This window comes from Micromesistius poutassou (genome assembly GCF_964030765.1).
Source record: "Micromesistius poutassou genome assembly, chromosome: 12".
Taxonomy (NCBI): domain Eukaryota; kingdom Metazoa; phylum Chordata; class Actinopteri; order Gadiformes; family Gadidae; genus Micromesistius; species Micromesistius poutassou.
Window position 1 is genome coordinate 17,736,872 of NC_140282.1, and position 17,464 is coordinate 17,754,335.

The 17,464-nt window shown below is 42.8% G+C and overlaps 3 protein-coding genes across 4 annotated transcripts; 2 read left to right on the top strand and 1 right to left on the bottom strand.

The window, feature by feature from the left end:
- Positions 1-277: 277 nt before the first annotated feature.
- Positions 278-8,717, bottom strand: dapk2a (death-associated protein kinase 2a). Of its 2 annotated transcripts, none has more exons than XM_084476200.1 (9): positions 8,660-8,717; positions 8,380-8,451; positions 5,630-5,851; positions 4,304-4,442; positions 2,538-2,667; positions 2,366-2,441; positions 2,110-2,262; positions 1,905-1,950; positions 278-1,683 (listed from the first exon to the last, which is right to left on the bottom strand). In XM_084476200.1, the coding sequence occupies exons 2-9, from the start codon at positions 8,439-8,441 to the stop codon at positions 1,000-1,002; spliced, it is 1,512 nt and encodes a 503-aa protein (XP_084332326.1). In that variant the 5' UTR covers positions 8,442-8,451; positions 8,660-8,717; the 3' UTR covers positions 278-999. The 2 variants fall into 2 exon arrangements, with proteins under 2 accessions (XP_084332326.1, XP_084332325.1); XM_084476199.1 differs by having other exon boundaries at positions 8,380-8,514; positions 8,660-8,711.
- Positions 8,718-9,189: 472 nt separating this feature from the next.
- Positions 9,190-12,795, top strand: LOC311356592 (uncharacterized protein; the record flags this gene model as incomplete). Its single annotated transcript, XM_084476375.1, has 6 exons — positions 9,190-9,344; positions 10,374-10,463; positions 10,729-10,894; positions 11,093-11,344; positions 11,625-12,323; positions 12,778-12,795. The coding sequence occupies exons 1-6, from the start codon at positions 9,193-9,195 to the stop codon at positions 12,793-12,795; spliced, it is 1,377 nt and encodes a 458-aa protein (XP_084332501.1). The 5' UTR covers positions 9,190-9,192.
- Positions 12,796-12,817: 22 nt separating this feature from the next.
- Positions 12,818-16,929, top strand: LOC311356024 (ras-related protein Rab-11A). Its single transcript, XM_084475803.1, has 5 exons — positions 12,818-12,978; positions 13,597-13,792; positions 14,597-14,790; positions 15,087-15,167; positions 15,396-16,929. Exons 1-5 carry the CDS (start codon positions 12,939-12,941, stop codon positions 15,530-15,532), a joined length of 648 nt encoding a protein of 215 aa, XP_084331929.1. The 5' UTR covers positions 12,818-12,938; the 3' UTR covers positions 15,533-16,929.
- The last annotated feature ends 535 nt before the right edge of the window (positions 16,930-17,464 follow it).

Below are 17,464 nucleotides of genomic sequence, written 5' to 3' on the forward strand. Positions count from 1 at the left end.
CCTACTTCCCAGGAGGAGAGTTTCACAGAGCCAGACATTGATTACACTGGTTATTTTGATGAGGATGAGGACTTGTGAGATGGGAACCCAACACAGCAGCACAGACTCAGACTGTCACCACCATTCAGGTGCAGGCCATTAGTGTCTCTTACAACTCAGAATATTACTCAACCTGAACTCAACCTAAGCTGTGGTCTTGTATTTTGTCAAGAATTTAAATTACTTTGCCATGTACAGTTTCTTGAACCAATGCAATTGATAAAGCTGCTCAAAAGTGTGTCACTGTTGCTCAAAACTGTTTATTTTCACCTGTTAACATAGATTGATTAATGATACTTGCATCATTATGAAACAAAGTTTGGCATTTGTTACTATTTGATAATGAAACAATGACCCATGGTACACTTCTTTCTCTAGGCTAGGATTCGATTAGTTGATCCAGGTTTTCCCAAGAAAGCCTGGGTATGTTCAGCGCGCTTCGTAGTATACCCCACAGACCCTTCTGCAGGGCGAACTCAAATCGCCGGCAGAATGTGCGGGGCTACCCAGTCTAACAGCATATAGCGTCATACAAATATACTCAAAACGTACTGCATGATCTTATAAATCTCTACTCATTGCTGAGTATCATTGGTGTATTACGCATTTAACAATCTCATAATCAATGTTCTAATTGATTCATTTGATCTCAGTTTGCTGTTTGTAGTCAGTTTGCACTGTGACTCCCAAATATTCATATGCTCCCTTAAAAATAGCAGCGAGGATCTACATATAGTGTGGAATTGAGCTCTGGGGGTGTGGTTTTCAGGAAGAGCAGCTCTGATTGGGAGACTCTACTTTGAGGTTGAAGCAACTGCTCAGTTTTATTTTTAAAGCGATTCATGTCATGAATCTGATTTCAATGTGCTCCTATAAACATAGTACCCTAATAACCCTATAGTTTCCAGTACATACTGCTATAAATAACACACAAAAATCTGTAGTGTAGTGTAGTGGGCACTATCTCTGCTGCCCACTCTCTGTGAGGTCCAGGTTGATTCCAGAGAGGAGCTCTCCGCCACACGAGCGGTTCAGCAGCTCCTTCAGTGCTTCGTTCACGTCGTTGGAGAAGACACTGGAGAAGCTGCAGTTGGGATGGCCTACCGCGCAGCCGCCGCCGCCGCCGCCGCCGCCCCCGCTGCTCGGGGGAAACGACCCCACCACCTCCTGCACCCACTTCAGCTCGTCGCTGAGTTCGTTGCGCAGCGCCTCAAAGCGGCCGTGCCTCTCCCGGTAGCGGTTAACGACGGTGACGAGGTTGGCGTCGACGGCGCGCATGTCGTCCTGCACGCTCCTCTTCATGGCCTCCACCTTGCGGAACTCGTAGCGGATCTGGGAGAGCTCGTGGCGCACGCCCTCGCTCTCCTCCTTGTACCAGGCCTCCTTGTCGTTGTACAGCGACGCCATGGCGTCGATGTCCCCCTGCAGGGTGTCGTGCGTGGCCGCCAGCCGGGCGAAGGAGCCCTCCATTTGGCCGATGTCCTCCACCACCTGGGCGAAGCGCTCAAAGTTGACGTAGGTGTTGTTGGGCGGCATGCTGGAGTGGGACTTGATGGTGTACTCCCGGAGCCGCTTGGTCTTGAGCTCGCGACGCCCGCGCCGCCGGGCCTCCGGAGCTTTGCTTTCCTCTTTGTGCTCATTGGACTCCGATTGAACAGGAAAAAAAAAGAATGGTGAATCACACCAGTGAGCTTTCAGCGACCGACAGCACGATGATAAATTAAAGGTGTACTGGAGCAGGAACAAAGCACATTATGTCAATAGGTGACCACAAACAAAGGTTCATTAGAGGAGGACAACCTTGAGGGTTATGTAGGTGTAAACATAAAACAGACATACGTGTTGACATTGAGTTTCTTCAATACCTTTATCCATTGATGATTAAGGGCATCTTGTATTGTTAGCCTTTTTCTGTAGGAAACATAAATAATTAAATTAATATTACAATATTTAACCATGAGTGTAGCATTTAAAATAGTATAAAAAATGTAAATTGTGTATTATACGGAGACAGTTGCATTTCATAGTGTCACCGAGAACGTACAATACTCTTTCAATATCACATTCTACCTTTTATCTCTCTCCAGCAGTTGCCTGATGAATGATTTCGCAAGCTCACTGGTGTGGCAGAAGAACTCTTCATCAAACTCATAATTGATGGCCGAAATGTTTCCAAGTGTGTCCTGTTTGCTTTCTCCCAGGAAGGGTGAAGCACCGCTCAGTCTAAAATAAAACCAATCCAAACAGCTCTAGTCAATTTTAGTCAATTTTAAATACACACAGTCTAGATAGCATTTCATAGATGGATACTTCTGTTGATGCTTACAGGATGTAGGTGATGACACCTATACTCCACATGTCTGCCTCTAACCCCAGTGGCTCGTAGTTGACAATCTCTGGTGCTGAGAGAAAAAAAAATGCAGCATGTTAAAATTATATGATAGCCAAGTAAGATTTGTAACATAGATAGACACATTAAAACTGTGCGATTGTCTTACCTACAAACTCAGGAGTTCCAAAGATGTTTTTGAATTCAACTCCTGCTTCAATCTTGTGGGCAAGGCCGAAATCAATGAGCTTGATTCTAGGCAACGGCACGTTCTTGTCCAGAAGCATTATGTTCTCTGGCTGCAGAGCAGAGGGGAAGTGAGTTATTGTCACAAAGCATTAGGAGAACCCACTTCTTTATGCTTGAAAATCATTTAGTATTATAGTGCTCGCCAGCAGCACAAGTTGTTGGAAGTTGTGACCCTAGAATTTAAATCATGTATATTTTCTAAGCCACTACACCACTTGTTAGGCCAGGACAGGATCAAATCACACATAGTGGCAAAATAATATTGTAAATGATTTTAGAACAAAATGGAATCATTAATCAATAATGAATTGTTTTCATATTGTGTATATAATACATTATATGGTCTCTTAAATCTCTCTCTTTCCCCCCCCTCTCTCTCTCTCTCTCTTTCTCTCTCTCTCTCTCTTTGTTTCTCTCTTGTCTCTGTCTGTCTTTCTCTTGCTCTTATTCGCTAACACTGTACAATGTCAGATGGAAAGAGGAAATACGAGCTCTGCAATAACATTTCTTGATCCATTTACAAACACTTACAATATTAATGATAGTATGTCTAAATAAATCTCTGTTATACGGATTATAAATTATCCTCTAAAGAACTTTATATAATCCATTTAAACCCTTTACTATTGAGCCTTCAGAGGTTAGTTCATTTTAAACTGTTATCATTATATCAGTTTCTACATCCACAGCGTAATGACACCATTACAATACTGTGCAATAGCAGCTGGATAACCGCAAATTAAAGTTAGACGCTCCACCTAGGTTCACATGGTATCTACAGGTCTATATGTATGAAGTGAAATTTAAATGTGATTGTTCATTATATTTCAGAAGCAAAGCATTTTTTAATCATGGATTCAAATATCTAATATATATTATAGAATAAAATAAACCTACATCTATTAGGGATGCACCGAAATTAAAATTCTTGGCCGAAACCGAAAACCGAAAATGAGGAAACCAAGGCCGAAAACCGAAATAAATTATTATGCCAATTATTAGTAGGCCTACCATTGCATTTATAGCTATGACTGTGTACTAACCTCACTAAAATCAAGGCATTGCAATTCAAAGAATAAATCAATTACAATTATGCAAAGTATAAAAATATTTATTTAGCACTGAAAAAACAACACCGTTTTCCGTTTTACACTTTGCGGACGGTCCCTAAACTCGCGGCTGATAGCCGACGGCTCATAGAAGCTGTCTCATAGCGAGCCGTCGCTGTAGACGGCTCGTTTGGATGAAAACAAGGTTGTAGCTGATCTGTGGGTCTTTTTCAGATATATGGAAATATGCCCACACCGCAGACATGTAACCAGACAAGCGTGTGCTGGCCGCGGTTTTTGTTTGCATCACCACAATTTCCTGTTTCGGCCGTGTTGTTTCGGTGATAAATGTGTTTCGGCCAAAAGCCAAAAAATACACTTTTGGGCCATTTTCGGCCGAAAATTTTCGGTGGCCGAAATTTCGGTGCATCCCTAACATCTATATTAGTTGATAACATACAATCAATTTACAAGTGTTTCTATTTTACATTTGTGTTCACAACTGACATTAAATGGTAGTTAGAACTTCAAACTAAATCTAGCCTTTTGCTCAAAAACCTCTGACTCATTTCAACACTGGTCTTGTGGCACTCGTGCAATGCCAGAAACCGCGCCATACAAATGGCAAACAACCCACCTTGAGATCAAAGTGGGCTATATTTCTCGAGTGGAGGTAGTTGACCCCTTCCAGGATCTGGTTAATGAACTGGGTGGCCTCCTCCTCACTCAGAGACTCCTTCTGGGCCAGGAAGTCAAAGAGCTCTCCTCCAGACACCCTGCAGCCACCAAACACACACATATCCAGTGTGTGACACAGTGTGTGATAACAAAGGGGTTATCACAGATGTATTAAGAAACCTTCCAGAAACTGTACTGCTAAACCAAACTCTCAAGGAACCTATATTAAAGGTTCTGTAGGTAATAACGTTATTAAATGTGATTTGTTAGAACATATTTCACTCAATTAGTGAGTGAAATATGTTATTTGATATCAAGTTGACTGCGCCTGCCTTTGCAAGAGCTAATGTAGATTATAGGCCGCTCTTGGCTCATATCTGAGCCATTAATAACAGTTGTGTGAGATGCAACCCTTCTCAACGACAGTAGGAAGGGAGGGAGCAGAGAGAGGGGACGTTTTTGGGGTAGTTTAGTTTCAATATCTTGCTCTCTTCCGCTCTTTTCTGCTCTTTCTTTCTATGCTACTCTTTTACCTACCTACCGCATTTTGGGTTATAAATATGTTCTTATTTAAAATGTATGGAAATCAAGAAAGAAAATTGCCACCCTGTATATAGACTTAAAATCTGTTTCTATACGCTTTCGCTCAACAACAAAAGTGTTTAGGACGGCCCTTCATGTTGAGAAGGTGTGTGTGTGCTTGTAAACACCATCGTTCAAGCATCACGTCCATTATAGGTAGCTCCCCAAAGCCATTTAGAGAGATGGCTCTCTAAATGGCTTTCCCTTTTTTTTTTAAAGTTTTTTTTTAATGTGTGTCGCGTTGCAGTGAAATACATTCAACAAAACAGAATCAAATAATGTAACCTTGCAAAGGAGAATGGGGAGAGAATATAATTTCCAGTAAGTCATAATTTCCTGTAAAATGTAAGGGTTACCATTCTCGCAGCCATTCAAACAACTAACTCCGCCCTTAGAAAATCCCCAGACGTTTGGTAGGCGGGGAGATCTCTGATGCAGGCACGTGCACACATAGGGCCCTAGGGGTGATTGAGCCCCTGCCCTTTTTGCCTCGTATTAAAAAGTGTCCTCTGAGTGTTTGATCGAAGCCCCCCCCCCCCACCCCCGTCAACAATCGCGCCCACAATAGCGCTCGTCCGCGATCCAACCCCCCCCCCGTCACCAATCGGGCCCCTGCCCCTCAAAACTCCTGTGCACGTGCCTGCTCTGACGGTCTGGTACTGCACGACCAGCCTGTATATGTGACCTACTCGGCAGCACTCACAGTTCCAGGATGAGAACGACGTCAGAGCGGTTCTCGTAGATGTCGTGCAGCGTGACGATGTTGGGGTGCCGGGTCTGCTGCAGGATGTTCACCTCCCTCTCGATCTCCTCCCGCCGGACCCCCCGCAGGCTCACCGCACTCTGCCGCTTCTTTATGAACTTGGCAGCAAACTCCAGTCCGGTGCGTTTCTCCCGGCATTGCTTCACGATGGCAAACTGCCCGCTTCAAGAAAACAAACAAGTGTCAACGCAGAGGAGTAGAAAGGGAGGTGATTCTGATTCTGACTTAAAAGTGTGAGTCTGGCAAAAATTGAACCCAGTGTCTTTTTCTGCTTGAGGAAATATCAAATAAGCCGTCCAGACATTTTTCTTTTTGATCAACCCAGTATCAATCTTCCCGGAGCAACAGCCCAAATGGCTAACAGTGCATTGGCTAGGGGCGGTGCCCCGAACGCTTCCAAATCAGCGTTTTTTAACCACTAATACTGCTCAAAATAGACTAGGGTCCATGCACATAAAATGAAGCACCAACAACGTAGTTAGCGAACACAGAGTTTATTAAAATTGTTTTAAACGACCTACCAACTTTCCCCCCACCAGCTCCTCTAGTAGGAAAGTCTGTACAAGTCGATCATCGAATGCAATGCAAAAGGAAGGCAAAAAACACATATACTTTGTTGTTTCTGGCGGTTTGGTCAAATATAAATAAATATTAGTTTGTCGATAGCAGCTTTCTGAGAATCACTGAAATGTCACGTGAGATCTCACACAGAGCATGATGTCTAGAGATACACTGTAAAAACGATAACTTGAAATTGCAGGTCTTAAAAGGATTTTTACATTGAGTGAACATAAAACTACAAGTTGCACTGTAAACTGTGAGCTGTTTCAACTAACTTCCAAATGTTTCTGGTTAAAAGTTTATCTCACTCCATAAACTGAGTTGGCAAAATAAACAAATACGAATTGAATCCTATGGTTCCAACTTCCCATGCGTTAGCGCCCGGAGGTGGTGGAATAGGTGGTTGATTTCATGCATGGTATTATTTCACTCCTCCCCTGTCCCTCTTAAAGTGCTCGGGCCTGGTTTTGCTGTGGGACAGGAAGTCCGGAGACTGGTGGGCGAGAGGAGTGGTAGTGTGTATGAGTGTTGGTTGGAGATAGCTGGTGGTGGTTGAGTTTTGGTTGTTTTTGGTTGTTTCTACTTGTTTTGGATTGATTGGTTATTGATTGATTTATTTTGATTGTTTTGATTGTTTCTTTGCTACAGAATCCCATCTAGGTGGGCTTCTGTTTTAAGGGGGGGGATGTGACGGCCCAGGTGGGTCTTTGACCCCGCCCCTGCTGTTTGTATGCCTGTGTTGCTCTCCTTACTAATTAGGAGAGGTGTGGGTTGGACCGGGACCGCAGTATATAGAGCTTGCCCAGACAACAGACCAGTGGGGTATACTACGAACCTCGATTAGTGGGTTAGCGAGGTATGTTGCGACATACCTCGCTAACCCTAGCTAGCTAATCGAGGTTCGTAGTATACCCCACTGGTCTGTAGTTCCACTCATCGTTTTGTTATTGTTTCCGATGGGGCACTAATTGAGGTTGCACACGCCCAGACACTGGAAGTCTGGAAAAGGGGTAAGCTGGGTTTATGAATCCTACGTTAAACTTAATACACTTTTGGGTTTTATGTTTGTTCTATCAATAACTCTATTTATTGAGTCATCTAGGGTCTATTATTGCAAATAATGAATTTTCCTTGATCCTGTATAATAACTATTGAATCTATTGTGTTGGAACTGGTAGTGCATAATGATGTTTGACTTCATGTCTTTCCATGAGTGTAATACTGGTCTATACATAGCAAGTTGCTATGAGAACTATACTAGGAGGACGGATAGGCCTACACTTTATGCAAACAGTTAGGTGTTACACAATGGACCTACTAGACAAAGGTCAAGTTATTACCTATGAAACTGGACTGGTTTTAGTACGAAAGCTAAGCAAAACGCCCCACTTCCTCAATCATGTTTGGTCTGCATGTCAAAACAGCACAGGCTAAAAATATCCAACTCCTTTTAAAAGCAACATGACTGTACGGACAGTTGCCTTCATCTGACACAAAATGAAACCAGTGTATTGCTTTGCAGAAAAAGACAGTGGACAGACTGGATTAGAGATCAATCAATGTTTTAAATAAAGTTGAAAATAAAGAAAGGTAAATAACTTTATACAAATTATAAATGCTTCAGAAGTTAGCAAGCTTTAGCTTGTCAGCAGTCTGCTAAACTGATTTTTATCTATATTGAACACTGAATATATATATAAATATATATATATGTTATTAAAAAAAGTTATTACGTTTTGGATTGATCAAGGAATTAAGGTGAGCCGTGAATTGGACGATTAACTCTGAAAAACCACATCTTAAAATTTCCATTAGAAATTTATATATATAAACATAACAAAATACGATTATTCAGAGTTCTGTCCTACGGTATTAGCATTGCTCTGGCCAACATTAGCGTCCTTTTGTGTGTTGAGTCAGACCATGATCATTTGAAATGCTATGTGTACGAACATATAGGCCTATTAAATTGATTGATGTTATGTACATTTAATAAACTAGCAATTGTGCATTATTATCAAATAACTATCATTCAAATTACTAAGTATTTTTCATTTTTTTACATAGCCTATATTTAGGTAGTTTTGCAGGTTCCTCGGGTTGATTTTAATAAGATTAAGAAGTCCTACCTTCCCAACTCTTCACCAATTTCATAGAAGTCCTCCACTCTCTGTTGCTTGAAGAAGGCCATTCCTGCAGTCCTGAGTGATTTAGGATACTGTTTAACTCTTCATAGTGTGTACAGGCTCACTCGTCTGCCAGTTCTATTTTCAGAAGCAAAATATAACAATGCGTTTAAAGGTCACAGACGCCTAATCGTTGACAGCTCAATGTTGGTTCGCACATACATACTCATTTTCATATTGTAGGTACAAGTTATGAAACGGTAACAGACTTTAACAAACTTACAAGTCGTTCGCCGGTCGCCGGTCTGGTCCTCTCGGGATCGAAGATAACCGCTGTGACACTCGTGCACGAGAAGGGTTCTCCTATTACAAGTGCGCGCTCGCATCACTTGCCACCTGTTGTGCTGCGCGTGAAACTGTCACCTGAGTACTCTGCCCATTGATGTTCAATACATTTACCGAAAACTATGAAGCCTACCGAAAATAATAGTGTTTAATATGATTAATGTGTGTGTGTGTGTGTGTGTGTGTGTGTGTGTGTGTGTGTGTGTGTGTGTGTGTCAGTCAACGTAGGCCTACTACAGCGTCGAAACCATCGGCTCTGTTTCACTGTTTATGTTTCCACTGTGAATGAGGAAGAGCCATAGTCAAATCAACCCGCTATCCACAGTAGTGGCAGCCATATTCAGGCGGATATAGTCAAATGAGGCACATGCTCCGTCTAATGAGAGATAAAGGTCCCGTCTGGGGCAGCGAATGCAGGGAGGTGTATGCGTCGCTCTGGTGTTTCACTACGTCCCGGTGGAACGAGTGAGGATGGAGCGGAGTCTGGGAGCTGGTATGCAGACTGAGGACTCAGAGGGAGGCCTGAGGGCCCGGGTCCTACGATGGTTCACAGAGACCCAGGAAGCACTCATCCTACACAACGGCAGCTTCCCAGCGTGGTTCAGGGGCTTCACGGCCAGAGAGTAAGTACCAAGGATGGATTCGTTGATTTACATTTATTGTCATAATGTGGTGCACGTTAAAACACATAGACTATATTTGCAACCAACTATTATTTTGGTTAATCGTAGTCGATTAATCGAACGATATTTCTTTGGGATTCATCTATTAACAATTTAGTCGATAAAATGTCATAAATAATAGCCAATGCCATCATTAGTTAGTTACTACATATTCCAAAGTGATGCATTAAATGTGCTTGCTTTGACAAGCCGCCAAGAAAAAACGAAACTATACCTTTTAAAATGATACATGAACCAAATATTTGAATTGAACTACAACATAAAGCAGCCAATGTTTATTCGTTTGTGATAAATTACTCAATGATTAATCAATTATCAATATTAGATTAAATTTTATGTTCTGTTGATTGACTTTAATCTATTAATCAAGTAATCATTGCAGCCCTGACATAGACACAGTACACAAGACATAATAATACAACACAACACAAGACTGAATACATACAGCACATTAAAAAGAGGGTTGGGCTGATGCAGTGGCGGTTCTGGGGGGGGGGCCAGTGCCCCCGTAACTCTGAGTCCGGCCCCCCCTGTGGCCCCCCCAAACGAGCCAACTCCACTCCCCGTCAACAATCGCGCTCGCAACAGCGCTCGTCCGCGATCCACCCCCCCACCCCCCGTCAACAATTTCGTTTGTGCCCCTCTAACAGAAAAGACGGCCCCATCTCGGCCCCCCCATTAAAACCGGTCTAGAATCGCCACTGATGCATCGAGAGCTTTATTATTGAGTGCAAGGATGACCAAAAGAAAGGTTTTGCTGAAAAGACGCCTTCAGCATCTGAGGCGTATGAGTCTGCGGCTGGAGGGACGAAGGAGGGTGCAGTGCTGGTGGAGAGGGTGCTCTGGGTCGTGAGTGAGTGAGTGAGTGAGAGTGAGAGTGAGAGGTGTTTAGAGGACGTCAGAGTTATTTTTAAACTGTAATTTGCCTGTGAAATAATTTAATCTGTTCTGTCCACGTCTCTCCTTCAGGGATGCTGAAGATCTGTTGAGAGATAAGACCACGGGCTGTTTTCTCATTCGCCTCAGTGATAAAGTCCTTGGGTTCATCCTCTCCTACAAGTACGTCCTATTAATACCATTTTCCTTAAGTAATTAACAACTTTCCCTGCAGATTACATAAAACACAAACTAAGTAGGACTACAATTAAATGATCAAGGTGCCCGAGGCCCTGCACAAAAAAACACGAACAATGAATCATTTAGACAATATATACCAAATGTATAACACAGTAGTTTCTGCTATATATCTCTTTCAAGGTCAAAAATATTGTCATCCACCATCTTATCTTATCTCATCTTATGAAGTAACCTTTACTTACCACAGAGGACAGTCCAGATGCCGTCACTTTGTGATCAACCAGAACAATGCTGGATTGTTTGTTCTGGAAGGAGACTGTCGTTCCCACTGCAGCCTCAAAGAGCTGATAGCGCACTACAAAATCAGTCCCATCCAGCCCTATGGAGAATATCTCACCTATTGCTGTAGTGAGGTAAAGCTGCAGTTTGACCCGCGACATTAGTGTATCTGGCTCCTAACAGAGATTGAAGGCTGCTCATACATATAGTCCTATTAAAAAATAAAACTTTACCTTGTAATGAACAAATACCGGGAATGGATTTCCCGGTATTTTGGGTGTGTGATGCAACGTGATGTGTTTCTGACAAAAATATGGTTCTTCTTATGGCAGAGCAAACCCAGTGAACTGTATGATGTGGTCAGATTTGAGACCCAGGAGAAGTCAGGGGTGAGCGTGCAAGTGCTGAAGACTTTATGGAATCAGATGAGTGACAAAATCCACGGCCAAAACAACGATGGGAAACTTATCCAGAAGCCTCTGCGGCAAAATATTTTTCCCGATGTGCAACCACCGGCGCTGCTTTCTAAAACCAAAACCAGGAAAACCGGCACAGTGTCAGTTGACCCTGTGTCTCTTTCCCAGGTAAAGTTACAGTAACGTTCTTGATGCCTTCATTTGATTCCAAGAATAAGATTGACTATGGCTTTAAGTAATGGTCCATTACAAAGATTTGTGAAACTGCTTGGATGTATCAACCAATGACATAGTAAAAATTCCGCCCCTCATAAACTAACATTATGAACACCATGTAATGAACAAGTCTTTTTTTGTAGCAACCTTGACACACGTCAAAGTTATCCAAAAAGTAAGTATTACTATTGTGTTAATCATTGTAATCTCTCATCCTCATCTCACGTTTCAGAGAGCACCACCACTTCCAAAGAGAGGCTCACCCCCGAGCTACACCCTGAGCAAAAGGTCGGCTAGCACCTCTTCAGACTACAGCCAAATCAAAACCATTGCCACGGACCCAAAAAGAGGAGAGAGAGCCAGAGCAACAATGCAGCAGCAACTATCAGAAGTGTCAGATGAGACGGGCAGAAACCCCTTATCGACTGAGAGCATTGACAGAAATCACAATGACAACAATCCAACTCAATACAAAACCCATGAATATCCAGTGAGTTCCCTGGTGGAAAACAGAAGCACATATTATCTGCCCAGTCTAGATAGAGATACAGGTGAAGATACCCCAGTGGTTACGCTGCTGACGTCCGATTACGCTGTACCACAGAAGAAAGTCACCGGCTGCAACACTTACTCCCGTCATATTCCAAGGAATGTCATGAAACAGCAGGGCAAAATAGACCACCAGACGGACGACCACTATGTCCTCAAATCCAACCCCCTTTACCAGGACTGTAAAGTGCTGGATGAAACTCTGGCACAGCACAACGTCGAATGGTACGACGAAGTCCCAGAAGGACAAACCCTGCATGACCATTATTCAAATGTCAACCCTTATGAGGATATTGAAGAAAGTCCCAGTATCCAGGGAAACGTTTACGAAACCCTGGAAGATATAAAGGGCAACAACTCAAAGTTCACCATGGGTAACACGGTGGGTATGAAAAATATGTTAAGATTAATGGTTAATTTTATATTATTGTTGTTATTTTTTAACCACTGTTTCCATTTTTCGAATTCCAGAATATCCAGTGGCCAAAATTCCTCCCTGAATACAAAAAAAAATGATATTACTTTTTACTTTCTTTTTTTTAATCAAGAAATGTACAAAATTTGTTGATATGTTTTATCTTAGAAAACCAACATAAGGACGGTCCTTGTTAGTCGAATTTCACAGTTCCGATGTACGCTAATGTCTAGATGCAATCCAGAAGGGGAACTCAAGAAATGACATGATCTGCATCAGTGTTTGGTCATAACATATATCTTATCCATGTTTTATACATTGAAATAAGGCCTTGGCATTACTTTTATACTGGTGTTTTAATGGCAATGTGTGTGTAATAGTATGTCAATTAAACCTTTATGTATGTGTAATTGTGTAATAGTACAGTGGGATCCAGTAGAGGCCGCCGTTTTCTCATTCATGTGCAAAATATCAACAGAAGAAGATACACCGGAAATACTTACTCCCGTTGGTTGTGGTTGTGTGTGAGAAATAAATACAGCACTTCACGAAATATTCGGGTGGTTATTGACATACAAGAAGATGGGCACTAGAGATGACGAATATGATTATTTGTTTAAAGGTAAAAAACACCAAAACAATTCACGTTGTTTTGATGACCGTCGCGATCTGGCTTCAATGTTTGGTTTGTTTGCTACCGTTAGCCGGTTAGCTCTCCAGGCCGGAGCGCTCAGAGGGACCGTGGCTGGCGTCTGGATCCTCCTCGGAAGAACTACTTTGTTCCAACTCAACTATCCTCTAAGAAAATGCTATAGCAATAACTTACTTTGAGTTATAATACTGCTACTGCTGTTTTTGGTTAAACCTGTGTACAGACCGACCGAATCACAGATGTGGTAGCAGCAGTCAAAGGCGTGTTGGTCGTCAGCTAACGTGAGCCTGGAGTCACAACACGGCGGGTCGGACACACCTAGCTCTGCTTTGGCTTTAGAAACATATCTAGAGCAAGGCAGACTATCGCTATTAAAGTTAAAGGTGTCCGATCGTCATTGATTTTCACCAATTTTGAATAACGAGCTGAACATGAACCAGTTGATGGTGTTGTGTTGTTGTTGTTGTCCACAAGATAAGCAAATCCTATACGAGACCAGCTGGTAGTTCTGTCGCTAGAAGCCATTGATATAGGTCTCATCGTGTCAAGTACTTTGTAGATAACCTGAGTGTCACCACTTTGTTCCAGTCGTCTTGATTGGTGATTCGGGTGTGGGCAAGAGTAACCTGCTGTCCCGTTTTACCCGCAATGAGTTCAACCTGGAGAGCAAGAGCACAATCGGGGTAGAATTTGCCACACGCAGCATTCAGGTGGATGGGAAAACTGTAAAGGCGCAGATCTGGGACACAGCTGGCCAAGAGCGCTATCGTGCCATCACATCTGCGTGAGTAGGAGTATGTCGTTAGCAACTTGTCGTCATATACACAACTCCTTTTTTAGACTCTATGTATCTGTTTCCATTGTTATTGTGTATATTAATTGCACATGCAAGCAGTATGTTACATCTTACACAACACAGCAAGTTGTCTTGTTCAATAAAAAAAAGTTAGGCCTATTTGTCATGTTTTAAGAAACGACAAGCTATGCCATTGTACTTGTCTCCCAGGGATACACAGAAATAGATATTTCATGTTGCATTGTTAATTATAACTTTATTATACCTTTTAGATATAGTTAACTGTATTCATAACATTTGTCACACATCTAAATATATCAGCTGTTTCTTTATAAAACATAAAGGGGATAGTTTCATTTGTTAAAAAAAAAAACATGTCTCACAAATCAGACTAGATTAATATCTAAAGTATTACGACATAAAACCGATATGGGTGTTGTTTTGCTAAAGAAAAAGTATTAATCTGATCAACACTTCAAACGATGACTCTGAAACAATATTGAAATGAATATAGATTCATTGCATCCTTCACCCGGTTACAAGCCAGTTGGACCCTCCCTCCCCCTCCCTCTGCTCAAGCAACAGTAGGACGAGCAGACTACTGCTCGTCCTACTGTTGCTTGAGCAGAGGAGGGGGAGGAAGGGTCCAGGGTTATATATAGGGTTGGGTTATAATAGGGTTGTTGGAAAATAGGACTGCTACTAAGCAGTCCTATTTTCCAACAACCCTCCATAACACCCCTCTACTTGGCTCAACCCTCCCCTTGAATGTGTGTCCCCCCCGCGCTGCAGGTACTACCGCGGGGCGGTGGGCGCACTCCTGGTGTACGACATCGCCAAGCACCTGACCTACGAGAACGTGGAGCGCTGGCTGAAGGAGCTGCGCGACCACGCCGACAGCAACATCGTCATCATGCTGGTGGGCAACAAGAGCGACCTGCGCCACCTGCGGGCCGTGCCCACCGACGAGGCCCGCGCGTTTGCCGGTCAGTTTTTTATTATCCATTGTCTATTTTTACATGTACGAGAATTATATATATGTTTCTTTAATCGGGTTGATCTGTTCACGATTGCCATTTGTTTGTCGTCCGTTCCGGTGCTCAGATTCCCATTTTTTTTTATAGATATGATTTCAATACTTATATACCATAAATCGGCCGTCTGTAGTGAATGTTAAATGATTCTTCCCCTGGTGTTAGTCAAACTGAATGCAAAATGTCGCAGTGAACGGTAGTTTGCTGTTTGTTCTTCATGTAACTTATGTTTCTGTCTTGCATCGCAGAGAAAAACGGTTTATCCTTCCTGGAGACGTCGGCTTTGGATTCCACTAATGTGGAAACTGCTTTCCAGACTATTCTCACAGGTGATTCTTGACTCTTTGTTGTTCACACCATGGGAATATTGTGTGTTGTGCTAAATGTAAAAGTTAAATATGCCAGTTACCAATAGATACATGGCAAATCCAGCATATATGCACTGGACAATACTTGTCAGAAAACAGGCTTACTGGACTGGAGAGCTTATCAGCAAGCCTTGTACATATCTGTGTGACTGTGCTCTAATAGATTGTGACCCTCTTCCCCTTCACCAGAGATCTACCGCATAGTGTCCCAGAAGCAGATGTCAGAACGCCAGGAGAGTGACATGTCGCCCAGCAACAACGTGGTCAACATCCAGGTGCAGCCCACAGAGAACAAACCAAAGATGCAGTGCTGTCAAAACATCTAGCCCAAGCACCCCTAGCTCCTCCCTCCACCTCTCTCCCTCCCCTTGTCCTCCTCTGAACCTCCCTTGCGTCCACATATTTCCACAGTCCTCCTGCTGCTCCTCCTCCTTTGACAGCCTCTTGCCTTTCTGCACTCTGTGGTGTAGAAGTAAAGGGATTGGTAGCTTGTACGCTGGAACCCCCTGATTTTTGCACTGCCCCCCCTCCCACCCCCTCACCCTCAACCCTGGTCCCCTACCCACATCCAACCTCCACTGATCCCAGTCATGGAAGCTACTGTGTGGGCAGGACCCCTATACACCCCCCCCCCCTCCTCTCCCTCCTTGCCCATCCCTTTCTATCCCTCCACGGCCTCTTCTTTTTCTGGGAAATGCTGGATGAAAGGCAGCAGGCATTTCTTATCACTTAGAAATTCATTACTGTAGATGCGCTGACATGTCACGGAAATGTGTTAATATATGAATGTGATTTTTTTTTTTTCTTTCTTCCTTTTCTTCAACCACTCTTTTATTTCCATTTTTGTGATCTCATTGATTTTTTAACGATCTCTTTGTGAATTGTATGTCCTGAATTTACTAACGGGTAGAAATTGAAGCACATTGAAGCTGCTCTGATGTGTGTTGTTGTGTAGAGCCACCCTCCGCCTCCTGTCATTTTCAAGCTAGCTCCCCTCCTCCTTAGTGCAATATACTGTTTTGGAAACCAATTGGATGTATTGAGCACAGTGTAGAAGTAGGTGCTCCTGCGATAGTATCGTATGATCGCTCTGATTGCTGTGAATATAATGCTAGCAACATAGAACATTACCTTTTTGCATCAGCTGAGCTGCAAGCGGCCCCAGCATAAAGGCCAGATGGAAACTAGCATGTAGCTGCTTTGTAGATGCTGTGCCAGGTGAGGAGATCCGGTCAGCTTTGCATGTTTGTACAGACGCCAGGCCCGGGTTGGACTGAACGGGGAACACCACTGTCGAGTCGAGGCGTTGACCGTGCAGATAGAAAATAGAAAGGACTCCTCCTGCACATTAGACCATTCATTGAAATGACTCTCACTTCCATACATAGTTTACTGAAATACAATTACTTTTAACAGTTGATATGAGGGGTTTAAAGCAACATTGCTATGAATATAGATTGTTGCTCATTTTAAGGATACATCGTCCTAGTTATTATGCATATTCTGTATTTAACCGCAAACATAAAGAGTGCTATGTCTATGCAGCAGATGTTTGGAATTTAAAAATGATGTGTTCCCAAAGCCACAATTTCACAACATGACAAAATGCAATTAGGCATTCTGTGTTTCACCACACCTTAAGTTCAACGGCAGATGAAAAAAAAGCTAATGAAGCTGGCCACTTTGGCATATTATTCCAAAATATTTCAGTTGGTTTTAATTGTATTGTTTAAAGGGCTGATGTCATGCCACCAGGTGTGGGTGTGGTTAGCTGGTACAAGCCGTTTGGCACAGGGAAGGAATGATTTTCATAGTGACATCACAAGTGGGCGTGTCCACCTAGATGTACGCTGGATAGACCAGCCTACCCAGTGGACTGTAGCAAAACATTGCTCATCTATCCTTCATCTATCATCAGGGTGGGCACGCCCACTTGTGATGTCACTATGAAAATCATTCCTTCCCTGTGCCAAACGGCTTGTACCGGCTAACCACACCCACACCTGGTGGCATGACATCAGCCCTTTAAACAGAGACCCTTCATGAACAGTTTTAATAATACAACATACAACTGACACAGTTCCACTTCTGGCATATAGAACGCAGCACTGATTGTACCTCTAGTTAAAGGACACATCACTACTCCTACTGACTTCTGGCTTTAGTCATAAAATATACATTATCCTATCATCGGTCATATCTGCCCGCATCTGGTAGCTGACGTGACGGTTGTCATGTCCTTGTGTTGTCTATTGAGC